The 26,595-nt window shown below is 42.3% G+C and overlaps 1 protein-coding gene across 4 annotated transcripts in view; it reads right to left on the bottom strand.

The window, feature by feature from the left end:
- Positions 1 to 23,159, bottom strand: part of CYFIP2 (cytoplasmic FMR1 interacting protein 2) — a 65,640-nt gene extending 42,481 nt beyond the window's left edge. Inside the window, exons 1-10 of one of the 4 annotated variants that reach the window (XM_080987870.1) lie at positions 22,939 to 23,159; positions 11,668 to 11,808; positions 10,393 to 10,482; positions 10,187 to 10,264; positions 8,185 to 8,286; positions 6,804 to 6,985; positions 6,432 to 6,528; positions 5,648 to 5,776; positions 4,448 to 4,552; positions 1,035 to 1,126 (exon numbers count right to left, since the gene is read on the bottom strand). In XM_080987870.1, the coding sequence (XP_080843996.1) occupies positions 1,035 to 1,126; positions 4,448 to 4,552; positions 5,648 to 5,776; positions 6,432 to 6,528; positions 6,804 to 6,985; positions 8,185 to 8,286; positions 10,187 to 10,264; positions 10,393 to 10,482; positions 11,668 to 11,784 (992 nt within the window). In that variant the 5' untranslated portion in view covers positions 11,785 to 11,808; positions 22,939 to 23,159. Of the gene's footprint in view, positions 1 to 1,034; positions 1,127 to 4,447; positions 4,553 to 5,647; positions 5,777 to 6,431; positions 6,529 to 6,803; positions 6,986 to 8,184; positions 8,287 to 10,186; positions 10,265 to 10,392; positions 10,483 to 11,667; positions 11,809 to 22,555; positions 22,673 to 22,938 lie in introns of those variants that run through there. The other 3 variants (XM_080987869.1, XM_080987867.1, XM_080987868.1) reach the window with 3 other exon arrangements.
- Positions 23,160 to 26,595: the final 3,436 nt, after the last annotated feature.

Here is a 26,595-nt window from a genome sequence, read left to right as displayed (position 1 = left end):
CAAACCACCAACATCTGATTGCACACTCATACCTGCAGTCACCTACAGGTATCCTCAAGATATACCTATTCAGGCTCACAATTTATGAACAGCATGTACATAGATAAGCATAGACACAGATGTGTATGGCAGCCTTCCTCAACCTGATGCCTTCCAGCTGGTCTGGACTATAAATCCCATAAGCGCCAGCAAAATGGTCAGGGATAATGGGAATTGTAATTCAACATCTGGAGGGCACCAGGATGAGGAAAACTGACATAAGGTACTGGCACATCTGTCTAACTAATGAGCATTCTGACAGTAATCCAGAAAGTCTTTGTAAGATTAGGTATGGGGACATAGCTAGTAAGGATCCAGTCAAAAGGTAGGGCAGGAACGAACGCAGAGGGCAATATGGGTCTTGCCTAGATTGTCTCACATCAGTGCTTCTGAGACTAGCTTGGGTGAGATCATGTGTCTGAAAGAGATGAAAGGAGGAGGCACTAGCTAGCAGGAAGCAGATAACTCTAGGCAAGTAGTCAGTGACAAAATCTCCAAGATGTGGGGGAACTATCAGGGAATACAGATGTTGCTCTAATAAGAGTCAGAGTTTATTGATTCCAAAAACTGCTCCTCGGTTGTGCCGTTAAAGGGGCACAGCCTTGGCTCAGTCAAAATAGGGACAGAACAGAGAAAGATAACTAAGGTTCCAAAGCAAGAACTCTTTTTGCTGGAACAGAGAATAGCTTGGACTATAACCAAACAATTTATTTCAATGGGTTTAGGTACACCTAATTCTGCACAAGATTGGGGTTTTCACCCAAGGTACAGCAAGGAAAGGATGAGGAATGATGAATCCACACACATCTGGCCTCGAAGAACTCACTACTACAGAGTCACACTCAGTAACACAATCACATGGACACACACACACACACTTGCAGGCACCCATGCACAGACCTCACACACGAGAGCAGGAGAGTTGCAAGTGTCTGGCAACTTCCTCTCTTGACCAGGACACACCAAAGCCAAGAGACATTATGGCAGGCACTCACTTGGATTTGTTCTCCTCATAGTGAGCACTGGTCTTAATGTATCTGGCCAGCTCTATCTGCATATCGCCGAATAAAGGAACCACCTGCAGCTGCTGGAAGAAAAAACAAAAGATGGTTTAAATAAGGCAGAGAGGCTCCCTTGGGTCTGAGAGAGCAATACAAGAGATTGGGGGAGAAAGGGGTACTTAACCGCCAGAGATGAATAAAGTTCTGGAACAGTCTTCCTAATAACTTTTGGATCAGCGAAGAGCCTTATTGAGTAATGAATTGCATACATGAGTTGTTTCATTGACTCAAACCAGATTCACACAGTAAAATCACCATGACTCTTGACAGTCACTTTTGCGCGGTGATCATTTCTTCTCAAGATGTCACCTACATAGTGAGATGTTACTATATCCTGGGGAGCATTCAGTACCCCAGTAAATATTCAGAACTCACTAAATGGGAGCATATGACAGCTGGCAATGAATAAAACTACTCATCAAAAAATCAGTATGAAAATTCAGCCTTGAGATGCTTTGCCCAAACAGACACAGCAAAAACAACAACACATAGTACGGTAGCAGCAATGTTCTACAAGAGAAAGGGTATCACCATGCTTTGACCCTTTTAACAGGAAGTGTCTCTTTAACCCAGTACTTTCTGTTGTTCTTCCTGTGATGTTAACAACTGTAGTCTGGGATACATTTCTTCTCTAATATTTTGTTTGCAATTTCTTCTCTCTTCTTCCGGTACAAAGCTTGGTTTACTCTAACTGTATTAAAACATGGACAGGAATTCAGTGGGTTTAAATTTCAAGAGTGATGCTGTAGATTTTTGGTGCTTCTCATTTCTGAAACACATTTCATCAGAAATTGGTTTCTGTATTATCCTTTGTTGGATACAGGAGTCACTGTGTCATTTGCACGCCTGGGAGAAATATAGCATGCAAACCAGTAACAACATGTAGATCTCACCCATATGTATGTGACAGGGAGCTCTGGAATTCATTTTGGAACCAGCCCACAGCTTCAAAGGATGGCAAGGTCAAAAAGCTTACAAGTACCTTAAATGAAAAAATTCACTCCCTTCACTACTCAGTGTCCTTGGCAGTGGACCCTGCTGGTGGGAGTGAGACTATGTTGATAAACAGAAGCTACTATCACAAACAGATCAGGTTACATCGTTCAGCTGGTAAATGAAGAGTAATATTGTCACATCTGAAGAGCAACAGATGGCGTGCAGCCAAAGGGATGCAATTAAGCTAAAATGAACTGCAGTTCTTTCTTAAGTTACACTTCATAGTGGAACACAGTTTTCTTAATTAGCTAGCAACAGCAAGCAGAGGTCACAAGCTGGTGAATGTATCTGGCAGTGGTACAGGTCAAGTTGCTGCTAAAGGGTGGGGGCCCCCCAGAGGTTTAAACTTCAACACAGGAATAGTGTGTGGCTATGAATAAATAGTACAGTTCCAAAGCTCTTGCTGATAATCTGTGGGGTGAATTGGGATGGGATGGGGGTGGGTAAAATGGGAAAAGAAAACCAAGTTATTTTGGAGCAGGCAGCGAAAACTGGATAGGTTTTCAAAGGCAACAGTGGGGCCCAAAACACATTTTTTAATAAAACTTTTCTTTAATAGAAAGTTACTTTTTCTGTCACAACTGGTAGTGTGCAGCAGCTATAGTCAGCAGACAGTTGGCCCGTCCGTTCCCCATCCCCCCCAGTGCCTCAGTTGTAACAACACCACATCATGATGTAAGGTCACTCCGAAGGCATTGTTGGGAGGAAAAACGGTCTGCAAACTCCATCCCAAAGAATGAACAGCACAGGTTTTCAAACAAGCTTTGGCTATTTGGAATCACTGTACTTTGTTCTAACATTGCTTAAAAGGGCAAGACCCTCCATGCTACAGCTACTAGGAGTGAAATTCCTTTATGTTGAAATTTATTTTGAAAAAATTAAGTTTTCCTTTGTTCCCTGTGCATCTCTGTTGTAACCACTACAAGACTGGAAGAAACATGTTAACTCTGGAAACACATGGAAAACATAAATCATGACCGGCTGAGGTTCTTGGACACATTTTTGCCACATGTTTTCAGTCAAGTGACTCCCCTACACACATTCATTACCCTCACAATATAGACATCAGCCATGAGAACTCATTTTTCATATAACACAGGAAGCGATTTCAGAATTCCAAAACTTGGTTGACAAAGTTTACAAGTGGTCATTGGGTCCACTTATGGGATGCCAGTAACACAGGTAACGATTAAATTGTGAACTTTTTAATATATGCTGTCTGCCAAATTTTGTTGCCATGTTTAAAAACATTAATGTGACAACACTGAGGAGAGGCAGAATCTCAACAAAATGTGGCTTTCCAGGGAGCACCTCAACCTGCTCCCTTGCTCTTCCTCAGTGAATCTGCCATTTTATTTCTCTCCACACTGGCAGAGCAAGTGGAACTATGTCAAATGTCCACCCCAATAAGGCCATTCTAAAAGCAGTAAGGCACCACTGGCATTTTTCAAAAAACTGATATTGGTGTCTTGGTTACTGAAGATGACAGGGTTATCTGAAGAACTGTTCTTTGGCTCCTCTCCACAGGGTACTTGCCTTCTGCTTGCGACACATTCTATGATCTACATTGCATTGGTTGACATTGGTGCGAAGCCAGGGCTTGATGAGCACATTATCCAGCCAGCTGTCCCCTCCCAACTATTATGCACCTGTAGTTTTTGTTACACTTTTTTGAGCATATTTGCATGGTGTTAAAATACTCAACACATTTGGAAGGCTTCATTTGCAATTGTACAGTACTGACCCCAGCACCTCCCGCCTGCCTACCTATGTAGCTAAAATTCCAAGGCACTTAAATTCACCACTCATGGTAATGAAAGCATTGTTGATAACACAGAATACAGCATTTTCAACAGGGATGGAAATGGACTCTCACTATGGCAGCTCACAGCTTATATGTTGTGGGCACAATATCTGGGTATAAGTGGAGTCTACCTGTTGCATAACATAGGAACAGATTGCCCTACCCAATATAAAGTCCGTAGCCATGCTGTAAAAATCGAACGTGAGTACAATGACTCTGAAATGCTGCAAATATGGACAGTTAGCAGCACCATGACAATATTCCTCAAAGAAAAGTGATGGAAATGGGAAAGAGTGGCACACTAAGAAGCAGGTTGAGACTGCAACTTTAGCAAGTTTTATCCAATATCACAAACATGGCATCAAACAAAAACTCAGCTGTTCAGCTTACTGTAATGTCAGACACTGAAGATTTCCAATGCAATTGCATTCCAGCATCTCAATCTTTCACAAATTGTGCTTGCTTTGCCCCAGACAGATATCCCAAGCAGCATGACCACAGATTCCTTTGGAGACAATCCTAAGCCAAAGCAATGCCAGACACTGACCTTGAAAAACTTGTCAATTTTACTGAGGTTGATTCTCTTCTTGGCATCTAGTTTGTAAATGTTACTGACATTTCCGTCCATGAGATAGAGACCAAAGCCCATCACCTAGCAGAAAAATGAGATAAGCATAGAGGTCTGGTGGGAAGAACAGTGATATTTTCAGGAAAGTTATAAGCTAATCCAACATCACAGCTAGGGGTTTTTACGGCTTATCAATTCCAATTTTATTTCTTCTGAAATTCATTAATAATCATAAGAAGCTGCCTTATACTATGCCAGACTTTGTGCATCTAGCCCAATATCGTCTACTCTGACTGACAACACAGGTGAGGTAAGGGTTGTTTTTTAAATGGTAATGCTAGGAATAGGTCCGGTCTCTGTAATGAGGAATGTTTCCAAGATACACCAAGTTTGCCTTTTGTGTGGCTCGGAAGCTTAGTTCAAGGGTAGAATCCTAAACTGGAGAAGAAATGTTCCATACCACCTGAAGACTGGTCTTTATTCTCTGAGGGTACATTACTTACTTTTCTATCCCACTTTTCAGACAGTAATGGTCTCTCAAAGCAGGCACATATCAATTGCCTCCCGTCAGTGGGAACTGTTGCCTGGCAACTGGCAACTGCAAGCAAGGGAAGGCTTGCCTACATCATGGGCTGAGTGAGTGCCAGCTGCTCAAACCCACTCTCTTGTCTTAAAAGACACCAGTTGCCTAGTCGGCAGGGGCCTAAGGGAAACACCAAGGATGAGGGAAGGAACTTGTAGGGATACTATGTTATTTTTGTACCCGATACCAGACCTGAATATGGTTTTTATTGTGAGAAATCTTATGCAAGCTGCTTTGAGAGCCTGTCAGGGCTATGAAGTGGGATGTAAGTATTATTAGTAATAATAATAATAATAATAATAATAATAATAATAATAATAATAGAAGTAGTAGTAAAATATGTGGAAGGAAGAGGCATTAAACTGACTCTGCCAAAGACTTGATCCCATTTGTAAATAAAGGGCTGTTGTGTCTTCATGAAGAGGTGGAACTTAAGCCTGACACAATATGGGTAAAAGAAAAAAAAGTGGAAGCAAAATGGGGAGGAAAATAACCAGGAACCATAAAAACATTTATTTTTAGAACAAGGATCACAATGAGAGAGGGAAAGATCAAGAGACAGATAAGTCATCTTTGGAGAGAGGTAGAGACGTTACCTTTAGGAGCATATGCTTCTCACTGGGCGTCAAGTACATCTTGTTTTCATAGTAATCCACACAGATGTTCACAATATCAGCCAACAACTCCTCATAACCTGGAATGACTTCTAGCTGCTGATGCAGGCACTTAAAAAAACGTAACAACCCACAAGACCCTCAGTAATTTCAAACAAAGGACAAAAATAAAAATGTTTAAAGACTGTGAAACTTAATTTAATTACTTCAGTGTACAGAGCCAATAAGTATTGGTTATGGCCTTTCCAGATAACAAATGCAGGTACAAAGGAATTGCGGCGCAATGGTTAGGGCAGCCTTCTCCAGCCTGGTGCCTTCAATATTATTATTTTTTTGTACTGAACTCCTATTAGCCATAGCTAGTATAGCCAAAGGTCAGGAATGGTGGGGATTGTAGCCGAAAACACCTGGAGGATACCAGTTGAGAAGCATTGGGACAAGGATTGGAGAAACCCCAGTTCAAATCTCTACTCAAAGGGGCACCTTGGGCCAGTCAATCTTTCTCCACCTAACCTACCTCACAGATTGTTGCAAGGATAAAATGTTTAATGGGGGTGACAACAATCTGACAACAAACCTAGACTAGGTCAATTATTTAACTTTGCTAAATTATTTAATTTTAATTATTTAAATAATTCTATGTTCAAGATGACAGTCTATGACTTAAAAACAGGAATTAAAGCTTTATAACGCACATAAAAAGCAAAACAGTAGTAACTTAACTGAGCACATGACGGGAGAAAAAAATAATATAAAACTACCATACCTGTGTGATCCTGTTATGATTTGCTAGGAACATGGAAAGGTTCTGCGATTCCTGAATAGACTGGGGATCAGCCATTTTCCTCAAAAACTGGGCTGCTCTGAAAGACAACAGAAATCCGACCTTGACCAGGGTATTTCTGTACATACTATGCTAGTTTGTGGCCATGTAATACAGGCCTGTAAAAAGAGCCTTTACCATAAGGTTAAGAGAAGCATTCCGTTTCATTATCTTTGCTTCCCTAAAAATAGATTTCTACTGCTAAATATTTCTCATAGACTGCAGGAATAACACAGGGCCTAATTCCAAAGGTCCCAACAATTCACCCTCTCAGAACGGCAACACTAAAAATGCACTGGCATTCACCAATCTCACCTTTTGTAGGCAGAGTGGTCGTTTTTGACACTGCACTTCATATTTTTCAATTCATCCAGGACAGCAAACATGTTGATAAACTTTCCCAATGTCAGTAGATACGCTTCAGAAACAAAGTCTTTCCTTCTCTCTGCATGACACAAACGTTTTACCTCGCTGCAGAATCGCTCAATGGCCTTTCTCTGGAAAACAGCAACAAATGGATAATTCAGAGGTGGGGTGAAATGGGATGGCCTTGAGCAAATAGTTGCTGAGAATAGCCTTGTTCTGACTAGGATCAGGATCCCATCGCCTGCTCTTTCCCCTTTTCAGCCTCAACATTACCATGTTTCCACCCAGCCGTTGAAATCATTGTTCAAAATATTGACCTTTTAGCTTTATCGACGAGCAAAATTCAAGCAGCAAAAGTAGTTGAATAGTATGTATGTAGTTAGTTAGTTAGTAGATAGATAGTCTGAAATAAACAAATATCAACTCAGCAAGCAGCAGGGCAGTTTCATCTGCTGAGATGAATAAAATGTGAAAATGAAATGTTAATGTTCTCTTCTGCTTGTCCCCTGCAGCTTTTCAGGTAGAAATTGCAGATCTCAAAACACATGTTCAGAACTGCTGACAGATCTTACAGGAAAGAAAACAAACCCACATTTGGTGCTCAGAACAGCATACCTGAAGCAGAAAATGGTTCTCAGACCTAACCCCAACATTGCTGTTCTATTTAGTGTCCCTCAAAAAGGTGTTTAGGTACTTTGGGCAGACCACTGATTTGGCTGCTGTTCTTTATACTGCTACGTTAAAGAGGAAAAACTTCTGTTTCAAAAGGTTGTCATCATCTGAGATCATATTCTACGGCTTGCTCGTTTATAGACTATGTTATGTGCCACAAGTAAAGACCCAAACTGAATTTGAGAGACTAAAACTTTGCCCACCATCAGTTATGCAAGTAGTTTGTTGACTCAACAGGGGGAAGGCACAGAAAATTTTGAAAATAGTATGGAAGGAATTCAATGCTGCACTAAGGCGATCGTTCCGTCAAGGCAAGTGTTTGGGCTTGCCAGATGGAATGATCCCCCCTTCCCCAGCCCTGTGCAAGGACTTCTGCTGCCAGGACTCATTAGCTGAATCCCACCCAAAGTTGAATCGTGTCAACTAAGAACTTCAAATAGGTCAGCTATGTGAATGAAAAGAATGTTACATTTTTGGCAAATGTGCCAAATTTAAAGCAAGCACACTGCTCTCCCACCTCCCCGCAATGAGATACGGTGAACTAAGGCACATTCCTAGAAGCATTTTCAGCTTTACTCTGCAACATCAGAACTGACCATGCTGTTGAGCAAAGGAGATCATATTGAAACAGGAATTTTGAAGCTCCCCCAAAACCTACCTGAAAATACATGAACTTCATGAGCTTTGTAACTTCTGGCTCCAAGACTTCCACAGTCTTTTCATAAATCTCAACCCGATTTGGCTGTTCATTGCACTTTACCTGAAGGACAACACCTATTTTCATTAGTTATCCTAATGGGACAAATGTTCTGCTTTTTTATTTTTACAGCAGCATGACAGAGATCTGTGATAAGGAGAGTCACCAAGCCAGATAATTTTGTGAGCATTTTCTAAATAGTAATATGTATCAAAAATGATCTTTGGCCAGCAGCACATACGTTATATTTGCTTAACACTTTGTTTCTATTTGCATTTGGGAAGACATCATAATATTGCATTTGCATTTTCATCGCTTATTCTTTTTTGTTTCTAAATTTTCTAAAGTTTTTGGTTTTTTAATTAAATCAAATCTTATCTTCCAAAACAATTTAAATAAAAAACACTGCTTTTTAATTATTTTCCTTTAGAAGAAAAAAATCTTCCACACTCAATAAGACCAGGTTACAAAAAAAATTCTACACTTATTTTCATATATTAAATGACTAGCTGAATAAAGAGATCTTCTGTAGCAGGACAGCCTATACCTATATGAACCTGCCAGAGCCCAATTATTGGCTTCAAAGGCCCTGTTCTCTAGCCTGACACTAAAGTTAATTGTTTTGGCAGGTACTAGGGAAAGAGCCTTTTCAGTGATGGCTCCACAAATGTCTGCAATTACCTCCCCCAAAATTATGGTTGCCTCCCTCTCTTGTGGCCTTGAAGCGGCACCAAAAGATTTCTTATTTATTCCACCAAGCTTTATTGATGGTGCCCTACATAGATTTTTATTGTAATCAGTTTTGTGAGTGCTTGTGACCTAAAAGGTGAACTAGAAACAGATTGAATAAATACACACGAAGCCTCTGTGAAGTTAACTAAAGTGTAGCATACACTGCATGTCAGATAGGCAGAACAACAGAAGTAGATACATCAGGCTCTCAAGAATTTGTGCACAATTTTTTTCTTTCTCTCCTAAGAGTCATTCCCTTCATCAGTATGATCTACTGGTCTTTTAAGCTGGTTTGCATAAATTCGCCTGCAATATGCTTCAGTGATCAAAGCGAGAAACTAGAGCATGTGATCAAAAATTCATGTGAAGCAAGGAAATATTCACCTGGGATTTACAAAGGCTAAAGGGATAGGGACGCATTAGTCAAACAGCAAAAGATAACCCTTAGGAGAACTGCATATTGATCCAGCTTGGAGTCCATAATGGCACCAATACCAGCACTGCTTGCTGAATTAGAGTATTTCCCAGGCTGCAGATAGAGCAATCTGGTATCATACTGAATTCACACTGGAAATGGTATTTATAAGTTAATCACAATAGCCCAGAGGAGGCCTTAACAGTGCTTAGTGCAATGCTATTCTCTGTGACCTGTATGGTGTTTGGAAGTTTATGCAGATGAAATAAGATTTGTGTTTAATATGGGCATCTTAACAAACACATTGGGAGAAAATTTGGATCCCCAGAAGACAAGCTCCTGACCCAGTAACAAAGGCCCTTAAGAACATAAGAAAAGTCTGTTGGATCTGGCCAATGGCCCAACCCGTCCAGCATCCTGTTTTCACAGTGGCCAACTAAATGCAAGCAGGCCCTAAGTATAACATCTCTCTCCCCTCCTGTGGTTTTCAGCAACTGATATTCAGAAGTATACTGCCTCCAACCATGGAAGAAGAGCATAGCTATTATAGCTAGTAGATACTGATAGCCTTATCATCCATGAATTTGTCTAATCCCCTCTTAAAGCCACCCCACCCTGATCACACAAACTCAGCACCACTTCATGAACATTTTCATAGTGAGAAGATGAAAACCGTGTATTATCCTTACCAAGACCCAAATCAGAGCCCCTATGTCAACACCTTAGCCCAGGTGCTCTGCAATTCTTCTATATATTTCCCCTGGACTGTAATTTCTGTCTGAGTGGGCTGGGCTTGAGTCCAACCATACATCTTACCTGGGGAATGGCCCTGGAACAGCTCCTCCAGGTGTAAAGCATCACTGCATATTCATGCCCTTCCTCCAGCATTTCATTCTGGAAGACAGACACACATTTTGGCAGAATGGCAGCGCTGGTTACCACAAAAAAACAATTACACTTCAACCAACTGTACACTGAGTCTCCTTTAATGTAGGCAGCTGTGTATAATCTATGGCACTTACCATGCTTGAGTGCACTGTAGCTTGTTCAATATACCTAGCAATGCCAGTTACAAAGGCATTTCTGTCCTCAAAATTGGTGTCAAAGTTGGCCTGAGAGCAAATCAAAAAGCAAGGGTTAATGCCGCTCGCAGTTAGAGCAAGCTCTCACACACAGAGTAACACTTATTTGATAGCTGGAACACATAGATTTATTATGCAGTCACTACAGTGTCATTGTCTTTTATCACCTCAAGTAATTAGTCAACAAGGGAAGCCATAGTAGCAGGTTTTAATAAACCGTATGGTGTGGTCATTCACAAGGCAGCAGCCAACAACCTGGATGAGTGAATTCATGCTTATTTGATCATTACTGTGCTTAGAATGCACACCTATAACCAATACATGTTTCCACAAGACAGCATGGAAAGGGAAGCAAAGGGATCATAGCCCTGTTTGAAAGATAGTCAATCAATCTCAGGAAGGAAACTATTTTACAAGAAAAGGTTCCCGTGCTTTCACCAGGGTCAGCATCAGTCAAACTTTCCCCAGAGAAAGCATGCAATGCGAGAGAGGGAAATATATATATATGAGGGAAGAGTACTGAAACTTTATTAAGGCCTGGAATCTCAGTGGTATAAGCACTCTTCCACCTCAGTCATTTTTTATTATCTAAATAGTCAAAACAGAAAGAAATTGAGACATAGGATTTAATCACCCTCAGCTTCCCTCCTCCATCCCAACCTTTCAGCTTCTTGCTCTGTTGAAAATATTTAGACCAACACAGGAAACAACTTCCCTGATTTTTTTGTAACTCCTTATGGAAGAATTTATTATTAAAAGAGCATGGTGTAACATCAGCTCGTGTAGCACTGACCAGTTTTAGCAGAAGATTTACACTGGTTGCACCACGTGATACTTTGGGTCGAACTCGGTAACAGATGTGAGCAGTGGATATGCCACTTTGCATGTTTGCAAAAAAACTTCACTACAGCCTATTTGTGTCAGCCATCAGCCATAGCAATAAAAGAACATTGGGATGCACAGAGAACAAAATAAAAAGTTGATTATATAAAACACAGTTTAGGGTCATGAATCAGCAATCAAATAGTGGACCTTCTTCTGATTGCCCCAATTAGAAACCTTGCAACCTTTGCAGTCATCCTTTGTTGCTTACTGTATTACATATTTCCCCAATCACAATGTTTTCTGCTTGACTTCATAATACCATGAACTGCAGAAATGAATGGCAAAAGCATGCAGGCCCTAGAATAAAATGTTTGAAGACCTGCTGTTTACCTGGTACATGATAGACGATGGAGGTGGCTCGATGCATGGCTGCTGATCAGGTAATGGCAGCTCCTCCAGCAGGTCCACATTGGACAGAGCATCCTCCAGTGTTACGTGAGTCGTCATGGCTCCAAGCTTTCAGACTCACAACTAAACTCAAGGAAAATAAGATTATGTTAGAGAACCAGTGCCAGAAAACTTAGGGATTCAGAATAAATGGAATCAAATTAGACAACAGGCCAACATGCAAACACATGTCCCATTAAAACCAGTGGGAATTAAGCCAGATGTAACTATGGATTAGAATGCAGACTGGGCTGTAATACTATACACACTTGGCCCCAATGTTCACCAGGCCAACAACACTCCATATACTGCTGAGTAAACTCGCATAGGACAAAGCTGCATGGCTGCATTTCCAAAGGGAAACCGCATTAAGATAGCATTAAGATAGCCTGCTGGTAGCCCACATGTGGATCATTGAGATCATTAGGAAAACCACGTTGACTTGATTTGATTTACATACACAAGCAGTTAAGACAAGACTACACCACAATCATATGGTGGGCAGGTAGATAAATGTTTTTGTCTTGAGAGAGATAAAAGAGACACAGATGAGAGGTACAATGATAATTCATAGCTTTCTAGTACCTTGTGTATCTAAAGATCTTGTGACTACCTTCTGCATGCCATTTGTGCAATAGTAACCTTGTAATGTGGTTACCATACTATGGGCCAACAGCACACCATTACTGTGGTGCAGCCACTTTAAGAAGCATTGCTTCACTGTCTTAAACTATTTCCATACACAAACAGTCCCGAGTAACACTCTGGGAACTCTGCTCTGCTTTTTAAAAATGTACAAACTTTATAATTTAATGTACCTATGGAGTCGCCTGAGTATGGAGAAACCAACCCCGTTTATCAGAAGAGAAGTCCTCAATGATAACACTTTCACAAGTGACACCCAGAAAACATTTCCCTTATTTTGCAGCATCTTTCAAAAGCTTCTACTTATCCAGTTGATTCAACTGGAATGATCATGTGCTTCTTTTGATATTCTGTGTACTTTATTTTTCACATCAGAAAAAGGAAACAACCAACTAATGTCTACAGTACTTGCACAGGCACCTGCAGAGTGGTGGGAAAGTGTGGTTATATCTGCAAAGGAAACACAACCTTGAGAGAACACGTGCAGATTCAGTGCAGCAGATACACTGGCATTATTGCTCAATAAAATAAATGCCTCTTCTACTTCTGTTTATGAGGTTTTATCAATTAAGTTTGGCCTCTGTCAATATAACCCAGAGGCCGACATTGCTGAATAAACTAATTATTATTCCTGTCTGTAAAATTCTGATAATTCATCCGAGCACACTATACAACTGTTGAATTATCTTTACATTCCCATGGGGCATTTTAGATTGGATCAAACAACTAATTGATTCTTTAGAGGACAAACTACATTCTCTGAAGTCTACTGAATGGGGAGTTGGGGGGGGAGAGATGTGCAAACGTGTCTATGTCTAGCAGAGGAATGCGTTTCCTCCCCTTGTATCAGGGTACAAGGACTTATGGGTGTCTACTTATCTTTATTTATCTGTGGACCAGTAGGCGCTGCAAAACTGTAGTGTTCTTCAAGGCTCTGTTATCTAATGTGTGTTACAATCTCAAGTATGGAAGTGACAACAGATGGACACAACGATCAGATGAGGTAATTCTGAAAAGGTCCTTATGGCAAGTGTGATAAACAGCTGTCACAGCAAAGCAGCTGCCTGCCTAGGCTTTGTGGTCAGTGATTTACAAGAAAAGGTTTCCAGAAGGAATAAATATGGGTCACACCAACTATTCTCATTTTGAAGGAGCTGAACTCCTTACACATTCATAGAACCCATTTCGTTGCCCCTGGGAGCAAGCCCAAAGGTAGGCGGAGTAGCAATCCTCTTGAGGAATGCACACATTATAATAATATTCCCTCAGAGGTACTGAGGTGAATGACTCTTGTTTATCTCACTGCAGTCTTGCATGAAATGAGGTTATTTCCCACAGTTCGATTCTGTCACATTTTTATTCTGTGCATCTCAGGGCTGGTTCACACCTACTGATAAATGTGCAAACCTGGCATTGAGGTTTCCCTGCCAGGTGATGCGAGGTGATATGAAAGTCCTAGTTAAGGTGCCTGATATGTGATAACACTTAGCATTTTGAAGTGTTCAGCAGCTGGAGAAGAGGGCTGGAGTGCCTCAGAAAGTGGCCATTAGTCTCAGAACTGGAATGTTGCATGTGGACAAGAGCATCTCTTTCTGACATGAACATTAATTGTTTTGGTCACGCAGAGAAGCTTAGAAAACAATAACAACAAATTTCTTGTAGTTGCTGGATCGTTCCATGTTACATAATGTCTGCAGCCTATTTATAATAGTTCCTTTGGTTTCTGGGCATAAGATACATGACTAACAATGCAATCCTAATCATGTCCACTTAGAAATCTTATTGCATTTAGTAGAGCTTACTCCCAGGTAAGTGGGCTTAGGACGGCAGCCCAAGTTTATCTTTACAAAACCGCATTAGAAAGCAAAATATCTTCAGTGCAAACTCCATCCCACATAGCAGATTTCATGCTGTGCTTCTGCTCCGCACATTTCTTTGTGCATGTGCTCATGAAATGAAGGAGACTACATGTGCGTTTAACGGCTTCATGACATGGAGAGGTTCAGCAGGCATGGCTGCTCCTGTCACTGCTGGTTGCTTTGAGATGCTGTTTTCTTTGAGGGCGGAAGTTTCACTGGCAGAGTCTCTATGTGAAAATGCTGTTGAAAGTAAAGGAAGCTAGGGCAGGTCTGAAGCTAGAAAGCCTTCCTAACAACATGGCTGAGTATTGTTATCACTCAAATATTGCTTCTTACAAAAGTTTGGCTGTAATACGGAAAGGGGAAAGGATGTACTATTCCCCTCTAAAGCAGCACCATTGTTCATGGATATCATTACCCCAAACAGACAAAAATATTTAAATGAGTACAGTGAAGCAAAATATATGCATATTCTGCATAATTAGAATTGCCAGGTGTTTTTTTTCTGGCTTGGTCCCTGTGATTTTAAGAGCCATATCTGCATGCAGAAATGTTAACAGATGAAGCTTTCCCCACCATTTAATTTCCCTACCAAGAAAAATTGCCCCAGCAAAGTATCTGACCCTTGGGCAGCTGTTCAAAGCACAGGAGCCCTTTCGGGGTGGCGGGGGGTGGTGGCGGCAACCCTACCTACAATTGATTCAACTTGAAAAAGCTTACACACTAATCTCATGTCTTTTCCTTTTCAATTCATGATTTTAAGGAGATATTTTTGTTGCTATAATGGCAGAATTATCAAGCTTTCCCACATGAACCAAGAACATCTGCTACTTAGTGCCGCCACTGTCATCATCTCCACAGCCATAAAAGCCAAATAGTTCCTTCTTTTTTCCAGTGATACTGCAATGGGGTCACTGGGTCAGTGATCCTCAAAAGGTCAGCAGGGGGTATTAGCCAACAGAAGCCATCTGTGCCTCGTGGGTTTATATGGGACAGAGCTGACAAAGCGAGTGTTCAAAAGAGAAAACAGGATGGGGTGGGAGGGATATAAACTGTACTCTTTGTGGTTCATGTATAGGTGCAATACTTCCTGCACTGTCATGCCTGACCGACTACTGTTACAGCACCAAGCTCTCAACAGATAACTACATACTTTCTACACTAGAAGTGGATTGCATCAGCTAACTTGAAAGAAGGGACTTTTTCCATTCCCCCCCGCCCACAAAAAACACAAGGAGACTTTTGACCTTTCACACAGCACATACTCTGCTTCAAATTACATGATGAAGCACAGAAGACACTATCTCCAAAAAATCTTAAGTGATCCCCCCCCTTTCTTAAAAATTATTTTCTGTGCAATGCCTTCTGTTCTTCACAGAAGACCTAAAAAGAGTATTTAAGTATTTCCAGACATCACAAAGCCAGCCTAAACCAGCAACTCCCTAGGCAAAATTAGCACTAGGGTAGGATGACCTTGTGCTGTCTGGAAGCACTTGTTCCATGATGAACATGGGAAAACTACTCAATTGGTCTGGGGCAATTGCTTTCATAAATGTGCAGTCACCATCCTATGCAGATCAAAAGAATAGCTCCTCCATGTTTAACAAGGAGCATGTGATTCAGAAATCAACTTAGAACAGCTCCATCTTCAACCCTGCAGAATTCCAAAAAACAAAGTTGTGACTGAGCAGGATAGTCAAAGAGTCAAACTGCTAGAAGATTAGCAGCAGGTAATCATCAAAATGCTACCTGTAAAACAGATAATTCAAGCAGGTCAACCAACACACACACGCACACACACTGCCAAAACAACAACACAAAACTGCCTCCCAGTAAACCGCTAGCAATCAAAACTGTCACTTAGCAATTCTGACCTAAGGAATAGCCCTTCTCAACCTGAGCATCAGTCATGAGCCTGAGAAATACAATACCATTTTATATGCCAAAGGAAATGTTATAGGGATTGTTCGAAACTCTCCATTCACAAGTCATATTCCACATGTGGGAACCGCTCAGGCACAACCAAGGCAAGGTTTCTGGTCCCTTCCTTTGCGCATGAGCCGGTCTTTGAGAAGTGGAGAAGCGTCTTTCTTTTCTGGCCTCAGAGTCACCTGAGTCCTGCCCCCTTGCTTCCTTTGAAACGACTGCTTGGGTGTTGGATGAGAAGTGAAGGGGGTGAGTGTGAAACTCTGAGCAGAGGCGCCTCCCCCCCCCCCCAGCTGGCCATCTGGGGTAACTGCCTGGTGGGCAGCAAGAGGGTTGCCACGTTTATTATTATTAGTGCAGGGAGAGGAGGTGGCCGGGAAGAAGCAGCTCTGGCTCAGGCTGTGATGGTGCTTCCATGAGGGGCTAGGAATACACAGTCATCTTTTCCCTCCTTCCCTCCATCCCTTTTGCTCAGTGTCACCTCACTCACATTCACTGATCCTGCCTGGGGAGAGAGGCGAGCCCTCCTTGGAGAGGGATCATTGAAGGACACTTAAGTCTTAGGTTTGCAAACTGGACACTCAAGGTGGCCGTCTCTGCCACAGTGTTAGAAACTGAGATATGAAAGCTAGAAGCTAAATGGCACCTTAATCCTAGGTTATGGGTGCAACAACAGAATGTCTAGGTGCACTTCTTTAATAACAAGAATACAAAGCTGAAAATGAATGAACTGCAGCTAAAATATTATGTTCATTTTTCGCATGGTCTAGTCCTCATGTGAAAACTGCAAAAAACAAAGCCATGCATCCCCTGCCCACCCCCCTAATATTCTTAAAAGGGTCTCTTCTCCATTCTTCAGAGAGCGGATGGAAGTGTGGAAGCAGAAAAAGGTCCTCCTTTCATTCCACTCTGCAGACAAGCCCTGGATTCTCCCTATACCCCCTTTCCTTCCTATAAATATATCTTTTTGGCACAATAATTAACACATATGAAAGGCCTATACAACTGATGGCAAAGTCTGGGGACTGTGTTCCATAGCTGGGATGTTGTTACTGGGAAGGCCTTCTGGTAGGTCATAGAACCCCAAATTTCACTCAGGGTTGGAAGCACCAGAAGGACCACCCCAGTAAACCTCAAGCCATAGGCAAGCTCATATGGGGAGCCTATAACAGCAAAGGTGCTCCTGACTGTTGTGTTGAATCATGGAAGGTTATATGGAGAAGGTTCAGGGAAGGCTTTCTGTTATCCTCTCTGTTTCAGTGTAGCTGCACCCACTCAGGCCATTCCTTGGCCTGGCGTCTAGGTTTGGAACTCACAGGGCGCAACAATGGCATTGCCCTCAAAGAGGTGGAGCTGTACCTTGCTCTTGCATTTCAGAGTTGTACCCTCAATGTACAACTCAGGACTTGCTTGTCCTCGGTGTAAAGGAATTGTAATAATCTGATACTGTACATAGCTTTGCATAAAAGTCTTGCTGTTCCACATTTTTTGAAATTGTTTTGGATTAGTAAATATATGAGCACCTTGTCTCAAATATTTTGTCAAAAAAATTATTATTTTGTTTGAGAATGATTAAGAAAAAAACCACAAAAGTAAGGCTTGGGTGGGGCATTCCTCACCCCCTTCCTTTTTCAGGCCTTTCCATCTCTAATCCAAGATTAGACATATTCAGAGTAGACTCGATGAATTAATAGCTATGACTAAGTTATATCCATTAATTTCAACGGATCTACTCTGGGAGGAATTCAGTGTAGCACTAATTTGATTGTTCTATCAGGACAAGCAATTCGGCTTGCTAGATGGACTGATCCCCTCTCTTCTCCATGAGCTGCTCCAGGGGGTTCTTGCAAACCCCCTCCCCCCATAAGCCAATTGCAGGGGGTCTGCAGGGGAGGGAGGGGGAGAAGCCCTGTTGCACTGCAGAAGTCCTTGTGCAGGCCTTCTGGTGATGGGACTCATTTGTTGAATCCTGTCCTCTAAGTAATAGTTAATTGGATGTAACCAAAACATTCTAATTAAATTATCAAAATGTGTGCATTCTGAATAAAGTAAATACCACATATTCCAAACTAACACATATTTCACAGAAATAATTAATATTGAAAAATGAGTTGGGTCAGCTGTCCCATGTGTTATATATCATCAGCCCAAGGAGCTTAGAGATCCAATTTTTGATTTTACATAATACATTGCTATGGTGGTAGAGTTGCTGCTGTGACCATAGGTCAGACTATGGCCAACTCATGGGTTCTGACCCACCTGTGGAAGACCATTGGTCTAATGGGAACTAGCAGGAATATTGCAAAGAAGCTACAATATAATTGAGGCACACATTTACGGAACTACCATCAGCCTAAAGTTTTCAGAACAGCCACATTTTTAATACCACTTCTCATCTCATTCTCTCAGTTCTATGAATTAATATATGACATTCGTTCCCACCACACATCCCTATGCTATCACTTTAGAATTATTTCACTGGGATACAGCTTTACTAAACACTTTATACCAAGAAGAACAATTAGGGGATCCTAGTGGTGTTGTAGAAATACCTGTCGCTTTGATGGATGACTATATATTTATGCTAAGCCAGGACATGGAAGCTATGCAATTAAAGCACTTCCTATAAGCACACATTACTTCTTATGAAATAAAATTCTGCTCAGTAACAATAAGCTAAGCTAATGAAACATCCACCAAATTATTTGAAAATGCCCTCTTTCATTGTTGTCTACAAAGTGTGACATTAGTTATTTATTTAAGGGACATATACTGTACTACACTTTCTGAGTGTCCACATAGTACCTTCTCATACAGTATTTTAAAATGCAAACCCATTCCATAAAACCTTTTAAAAGTCAGCAACAATAAAAAATGTTAAAATCACCAGCATAAAACTTTAACTGAGCCTTAACCTAGTTAACTCATTATGTCCCCCTCTATCAAAACCTATTTTTTTAAAAAAAATGTGTGAGATGGGGGTCTGCCTAATCACTACAGAACTGCATTCCATAATTTCAGGTTATATACATTTGCTCATCAGTCTAACTGCCTTTATAGGCAGGCACTGAAGTCAGTCCTCTGAGTTCTTAAGCTGTGGGCAAGACCATATGGCTTCAAGTGATCCTTTAAATAACTTTATTGGCTCCAAACCATTCCGGGCTTTAAAGGTAATAACCAGTACTTTAACGTGGGTCCAAAAATGCACTGGCAACCCAATCAAGGTAGCATGTGCTGACCACCTGCCCCCTGCTGATAACCAGATGGCTATGTTCTACATCAGCTGAAGTTTCTGAAACAGATTCAAAGGCAGCCCTATGTGAAACACATTACAGTAGCTCATGCACTGCTAATTCTTCCTAGTGGGCCTCTATGGGTTCCAAGGTCTGTTTCATGAAGCCCACACACAGGACACCCCTCACCACACAAAACAGTTGGACGACACTGAGGTGGACAACGCTATATCACAATGGTGATGGACAAAGATGATTTGTTCACTATTATCACCATCACAGGCCAAGACATCAAGTGAGTTCTTACTTGTATTAGGTCATTTTGGCTACAAGTCATCTGACACCCTGTGCTCTAGCCGTGGAGCCTATCACTTAATTACTCTAAGCTCCTACAAATATATAGGAGCTGATGGGACTCTGCAGATGGCCAGCGCTGACAGTCCAGGTCCCTCTGGTTCAATCAGCCAGCAAGGATGGAGCATCAAAACCATCCCAGACCCCTGGGAAGCTTACAGGTCAAACCTGATCAAGTAATGACATTATCACCTGTTCCAGACAGAAGGAGTGAGTTCTGCAACATGCACTGGCTGAGATATAATCTAAGACAGGTCCATGATTGTCATGGAGGCCATGAATTCCTGAACTACACCAGACAAAGTCACCTTGGCTTTTATGTTGAAATCACCCAGAACCATCCACCTCATGATCCTCTGCCCTGTACCGCAAATGCATTGATGTTTTCCCTGTGCTGACTCCTTTCTTTCCTTCCCAGGAATATAAGGCGGTAGAGACCGAGACAAATAGCCAATTCCTTGTTACACCCCTAAAGGGACACCCCCCTTCTTTTCATAGTTGAAATGTTAGAATATACATATCTAATACAAGCTGAAATGGAAGACCCAATGACTGCATTTGGATGGGACACTTAACTATGATTTAGCATTAAGTGCACAAGCCTTGAGCTTGCACACTTCTCCAGCTCCCTCTCTTCTCGGGTGGCCACAAGGAATACAGAAGTTTCCATTTCCATCTAACCAGAGTTACTTATTATGTCAGAACAACTCCAGGTGCATACCCTGGTTCTTCTCCATGGGTACTGTGGTGTATCTAATTTCCCATTCTGGCTGCAATTTCCAACATAGCACCAGAAGCCACTGCAAAAAATCTTCCAACTTTCAGGAATAGCATTTAACTCTTGTTCGGATTTTAAATGACTGTACGCTGCCTTTGGGGAGTGGAAAAGTAAGGTACACATAATAAATAAAATAAAAAGCTAAAATGATGTTGGGGAATGAGAAGGATTGCAGGAAAACAAAACTTAACTGTAAGAAAAACAGATGATCTAGAATATATGCAGAAATGCACACAATGACATCACAGGGAGACTTCTAAAACACTCCTTTAGAAGAGTGTGGTTAGTTCGTTGGTAGGTAGGTTGGTAGGGGCTGTTTCCTAGATGACTTCTATGAAGAGGTGCATCTCTCACTCTGAGAACTGCTGTGTTGAGCAAAGCTTGATTTTAAAATAGTTGGAGCCAGCTGATTACTTACATTTAAGCAACCAAAAATCATCTACACATCCTGAAGTGCAGTCCACTGCCTAATAAAACAAATAACACCTGATCACAGCTTGCCTTCCTTTCCATTTCCTGCAGGTCAGTTCAACCTCATTACTTAAGATTATTGTGATGTGAAACCCCACAGCCCCAGCCACCACAATGACAGCAACAGATGGCTCAGAGGCCCCCTCTGAATCACCAACAATATCCTTTTCAGCTACAACTTCAAATTCTGGTTTGTTCGTTTATTTATTTATTTACATTTAACTCCCACTAGGCACATATGGGGAAAAAGAGTCCAGAGAAGCTCCATCAGAACTCACCCACTTCTATTTGCCCTTCTCATGTTTTCCCCCCTCTCAGATCTCAGCTGTGACTTGTGCAGCAATTCTCTGCAAAACCAATTCATCTCCTGTCATCTGGGACCTTCTTGGCCCTATAAACTAGCTAATTCATTTCCAACCCACTCACACCTTGTGGGTTCAAAAGTTTGACTCAGACAAATGCTTCTGTATAACATTGTTTAAATGTATTCTCAAGGATGGAATGCAGATATGAGTGTACATGACACAGGACAGGGAAAGAATTTTAAAAAAACCAAGCTTGATTTACGAAATATATTTTGAGTGAATTACAGTACCTCTAATTCTACAAAGTTAAAGACCACATATCTCATTGGCTCCAACTGCTTCTTTCAGTATGATCTGCAGCATTGTTTTTTCAACTATGTTTATTTGCACCTTCACCTCTACCACTTAATCATCTTTTTTATTTTATTTTTCCAGTTTTGACAATGTGCATGCTTGCTGTGAATCCCCATCATTTCCCTTTGAGCATTTTCCATTCGCCTCCCACACCCTGATCTATCTCTGCCTATGCACCACACCTTCAATTTCCTAACCAAAAAGACAGAAATAAACAACAAAAGCAACAACAACAACAACAACAACAACCCCACAACCACCTAATGACTAAATTACTGACCAACTGTGCAAGGGAATGACAAGCTACGATTTGATCCTGGAAGCCACTGCTTAATTAAACCATATGTGCTCATTAAGAAAGACAGAATAAGCACTTCATTTTTGCAGAGAATCCTGGGAACCACCACAATTTTTTCCACCCCTACCCCTCCCCACCATAGGAAACAAACCAATCACACGGAACTTGCTTGGTGCTCTATAATAAACAAGGAGGCCTTGAAATATCCCAGGTAGCTCTAGGCATTCTGGGAGATCTCTTGGAAAATCCTTCCTTCGGAACCCAAGCTGGGCCTAATTTCTTTCGGCACCTGGCCACCTGCGACACACACACACACACCCCGCCAGGCCTGCATCCATGCTTTGAAATGCACCCTAGCAAGCGACACCCCCCCCCCTTGCAAAAATAAAAATATACGGGCGGGGGAGGAGAGCCCGGGGTCTTGCCAGAAGCCTGTTGCAAACCCGTTTGAATCATGGCAGAGCTCTGCAGTCTCATGGTTCAACGCCCTTCAAGCAAAGCTGTCATATTCGGCCCTTGGGAGGTAACGGGCTCCCAGGCTTGGCAGGGGGGAGACCCCTCCTGCCCAAACACTGCCCAGATTTCCCCCCACATCAAACCACCATCACCTCCTTCCGCCACGGTCGGCGGCCGAAGCGAGCAGATGAATGAATTGCAGGCAGGGGCGGGCGACGGATGTTGACGAAGCTTCGCCGTTTCTGTCGCCGGGAGGAAAACTACCCCGCACCTGCGTCCATATATATATATAAATAAAAATGCAACCCCCACCCCCACGTCCTCCGGGCCGCAGACCCTTCGCCAAACCGAGAAAGCCGCGCGCCAAGAGGCATCTTCCCACCCCGCCGCCGCCTTAGTCGTGGCCGCTCCTCCTCGTGCTCGACAGCGGCTCCCCCAGCCGCGCGCGCCGGGATGCCATCGTCGTCGCGCCCCCGGGATCCCCGGCTGCGGGGTGGCGGGATCCTCCGGTGTGGGGTTTTTTTTTAAAATTTACCTGGCCTTGGAAGCGAGGATGCTGCCGGCCTCTGCGGCTGGGCTCTGCGCGGGATGCAGCAGCGAGCGGCGGGCAACGGAGGAGGCAGAGATGCTGAGGCGCCGCTGCTGCCACCACTCGGCAGTCTCCACCTTCGCCGCCACAGCCTCGGCCTCCTCCTCCTCGGATCTATTCGTGTCACACACACGCACACACACACACAGTCCTAGGCAGACAGGCGCCCTCTCTCTCCCCCTCCCTCCTTTTCACACACACACGCACAAAGAGCAGGAAATGGCTACAGCTTGCGCGTTTCCTGAGCTCTTGTGCTCATCGCCCCCCAACCCCCTGGCGCGAGAAAGAAACCTGCCCCCCCCCCGCGCAACCTCCGCCCTGCACGCCTCTCCTCCCGCCGCCGCTTCCGCAGCGTGCATCGACCGTGTCCCCCTGTCAGGCAGGAACTGCACCTGTTAACGACAGGGGACTGGAGTTTCGCGGGTTGTGAAACCACCGCCGCCCCCACCCCCCGCAAAGCCCGTCCTCCTTCAAACTGCTGGAGGAATGGGCTTTGCTGCTGGAGCAAATTCTGTAGGCAGACTCAGGGAAGGAGGGGAGAAGAACGACAGAAATCGGCAGCATGAGCAGCAACTGCGCGTCCGCTTGCTTGCTTGCTTGCTTGCTGTGAGAAAGAGTGAGCGCCTGCCTGTTGGCCTCGGCGTTTCTCTCTAATCTTAAGGGCTGAATAGAGGAGCAGGAGGCTCCAAAAAGAGTGGGATAAGGCAATCAGTTTAAACATGGGTAGGCAAACTAAGGTCCGGGGGCCGGATCTGGCCCGCGAACGGTCCGGGAATCAGCGTGTTTTTACAAGAGTAGAATGTGCCCTTTTATTGAAAATGCATCTCTGAGTTATTTGTGGGCCTGCCTGGTGTTTTTACATGATTAGAATGTGTGCTTTTATAGAAAATGCATCTCTGGGTTATTTGTGGGGCATAGGAATTCATTCATTATTGTTGTTGTTTAGTCGTTTAGTCGTGTCCGACTCTTCGTGACCCCATGGACCAGAGCACGCCAGGCACTCCTGTCTTCCACTGCCTCCCGCAGTTTGGTCAAACTCATGCTGGTAGCTTTGAGAACACTATCCAACCATCTCGTCCTCTGTCCTCCCCTTCTCCTTGTGCCCTTCATCTTTCCCAACATCAGGGTCTTTTCCAGGGAGTCTTCTCTTCTCATGAGGCGGCCAAAGTATTGGAGCCTCAGCTTCAGGATCTGTCCTTCCAGTGAGCTCTCAGGGCTGATTTCCTTCAGAATGGATAGGTTTGATCTTCTTGCAGTCCATGGGACTCTCAAGAGTCTCCTCCAGCACCATAATTCAAAAGCATCAATTCTTCGGCGATCAGCCTTCTTTATGGTCCAGCTCTCACTTCCATACATCACTACTGGGAAAACCATAGCTTTTACTATACGGACCTTTGTTGGCAAGGTGATGTCTCTACTTTTTAAGATGCTGTCTAGGTTTGTCATTGCTTTCCTCCCAAGAAGCAGGCGTTTTTTAATTTCGTGGCTGCTTTCACCATCTGCAGTGATCATGGAGCCCAAGAAAGTACAATCTCTCACTGCATCCATTTCTTCCCCTTCTATTTGCCAGGAGGTGATGGGACCAGTGGCCATGATCTTTGTTTTTTTGATGTTGTTTGATTCCTCCCAGAGTAGATCCGTTGAAATTAATGGATATAACTTAGTCATAGCTATTAATTCATCGAGTCTACTCTGAATATGTCTAATCTTGGATTAGAGATGGAAAGGCCTGAAAAAGGAAGGGGGTGAGGAATGCCCCACCCAAGCCTTACTTTTGTGGTTTTTTTCTTAATCATTCTCAAACAAAATAATAATTTTTTTGACAAAATATTTGAGACAAGGTGCTCATATATTTACTAATCCAAAACAATTTAAAAAAACGTGGAACAGCAAGACTTTTATGCAAAGCTATGTACAGTATCAGATTATTACAGTTCCTTTACACCGAGGACAAGCAAGTCCTGAGTTGTACATTGAGGGTACAACTCTGAAATGCAAGAGCAAGGTACAGCTCCACCTCTTTGAGGGCAATGCCATTGTTGCGCCCATAAGCTAGGTTTAAGGTGCCATTTAGCTTCTAGCTTTCGTATCTGAGTTTTTAACACTGTCAAAGATAACTCTGCAGCAAAGTCTCTCTTCCATAGGATACAGCCTGGGCTTTGATTTAGCTGCAATTGTCTTATGCAACAATTGTGGTCCTCGATGCAGATGTACAGCCTTGCACCAGAAATACATTCAGTCAGTTAAGTAGAGCCTGGATGAGATGTGTCTGGACTATGGACATTAACACATGGAACACATGTAGGCTGCGTTTACCAAGCATAGACAAACTCTGGCCCTCCAGCTGTTTGGGACTACAATTCCCATCATCCTAGCTAACAGGACCAGTGGTCAGGGATGATGGAGGGCCAGAGTTTGCCTATGCCTGGTGTATACAGTGGCATTCTTGCCAGATCAGGACATTTGTTTTAAAGTTCCTGTTTTGGGGCCAACCACCAATATCCAATAAAACTCTCCTTTATATATAAGATTTGTTAAATGCGAACCTGTGCATTGAAACTTTTTGTAATGATAGAATTTACATGGAAGACAATAGGACATATTACTCTCCAACAGTTTGTAATAGTTTCCTCATCTCATCTACATATTCCATATTTCCGTTATTATTTATTTCCCAGCATTTTTCTAAAATAATCTCTAGTTTTACAATCTGAAAATGGTCAAAGAGGCTTACAAAATTTATACAATGAAAACACGATACAAAAACATAATCACAGCAATAACAATGTACAAAAACACTTAAATAGCTATACTATTCTAATACAATACAATCAGTTCAAAGTCATCCTCAATTGGAGAACAGTCCAGCAGGGTATTTTATAATAATGTACATTGTAATTGACCATTGGAAATGGGTAAGCAGGTAAAGGGCCAGTTCAAGAAATTTTGGCAACTAAGGTGGAAGTTCAATGTAATGTACATTATATATCATATATTTATATTTCTCTCATGTAAAATAAAGTAACAATTTGCTGTCATTAATAACATTCAGCACTTGCCACCTGAGGTGCTCACATTTTTTTTTACCCATGTTTCTTGTAACAACAGTTTTTAAACAGTTGATAGTGAAAGAATATATTATACAATATTTGTATATTAGCTAACCCTGCTGAATATATATATTCCCCACCCGTTTTTTCAAAACATTATGTAAAAAGTGAAAATAAACAAGTAGCAGAATCCTATATTTTATACTCCAAAGCTTCAAAGCAAGCAGTCCATTCCTAACTTTCCCAATGTACAAGATGCAGTAACGAGTCCCACCTGTCCCTGCTGTGTCCTATGTTAATCCATGCAATATGTTTTACAAGAAGATTGTGTTTTGAATTTGCTGTCAAAACATTTGTTTATGAATAGCTTAATATTCCCGTTCAGCTTCAAGCAGGCTTGGAGGACGAGAGGCATACTTCAGTTCCCCTTGAAATGAGTCATTTTTCAATAAAAAAAAAAAGTGCCAGCTCCATAAAGCAATGACAGTTCATCATCTTCAATATCGGTATCACCATGTGAAACAGAAGATAGACTCCTGAATCCTCACTGAAA

This window comes from Podarcis pityusensis (genome assembly GCF_964106645.2).
Source record: "Podarcis pityusensis genome assembly, chromosome: 2".
Classification (NCBI taxonomy): domain Eukaryota; kingdom Metazoa; phylum Chordata; class Lepidosauria; order Squamata; family Lacertidae; genus Podarcis; species Podarcis pityusensis.
Note: the sequence above shows the minus strand (reverse complement) of the source record. Positions and strands in the feature narration are given on the sequence as shown.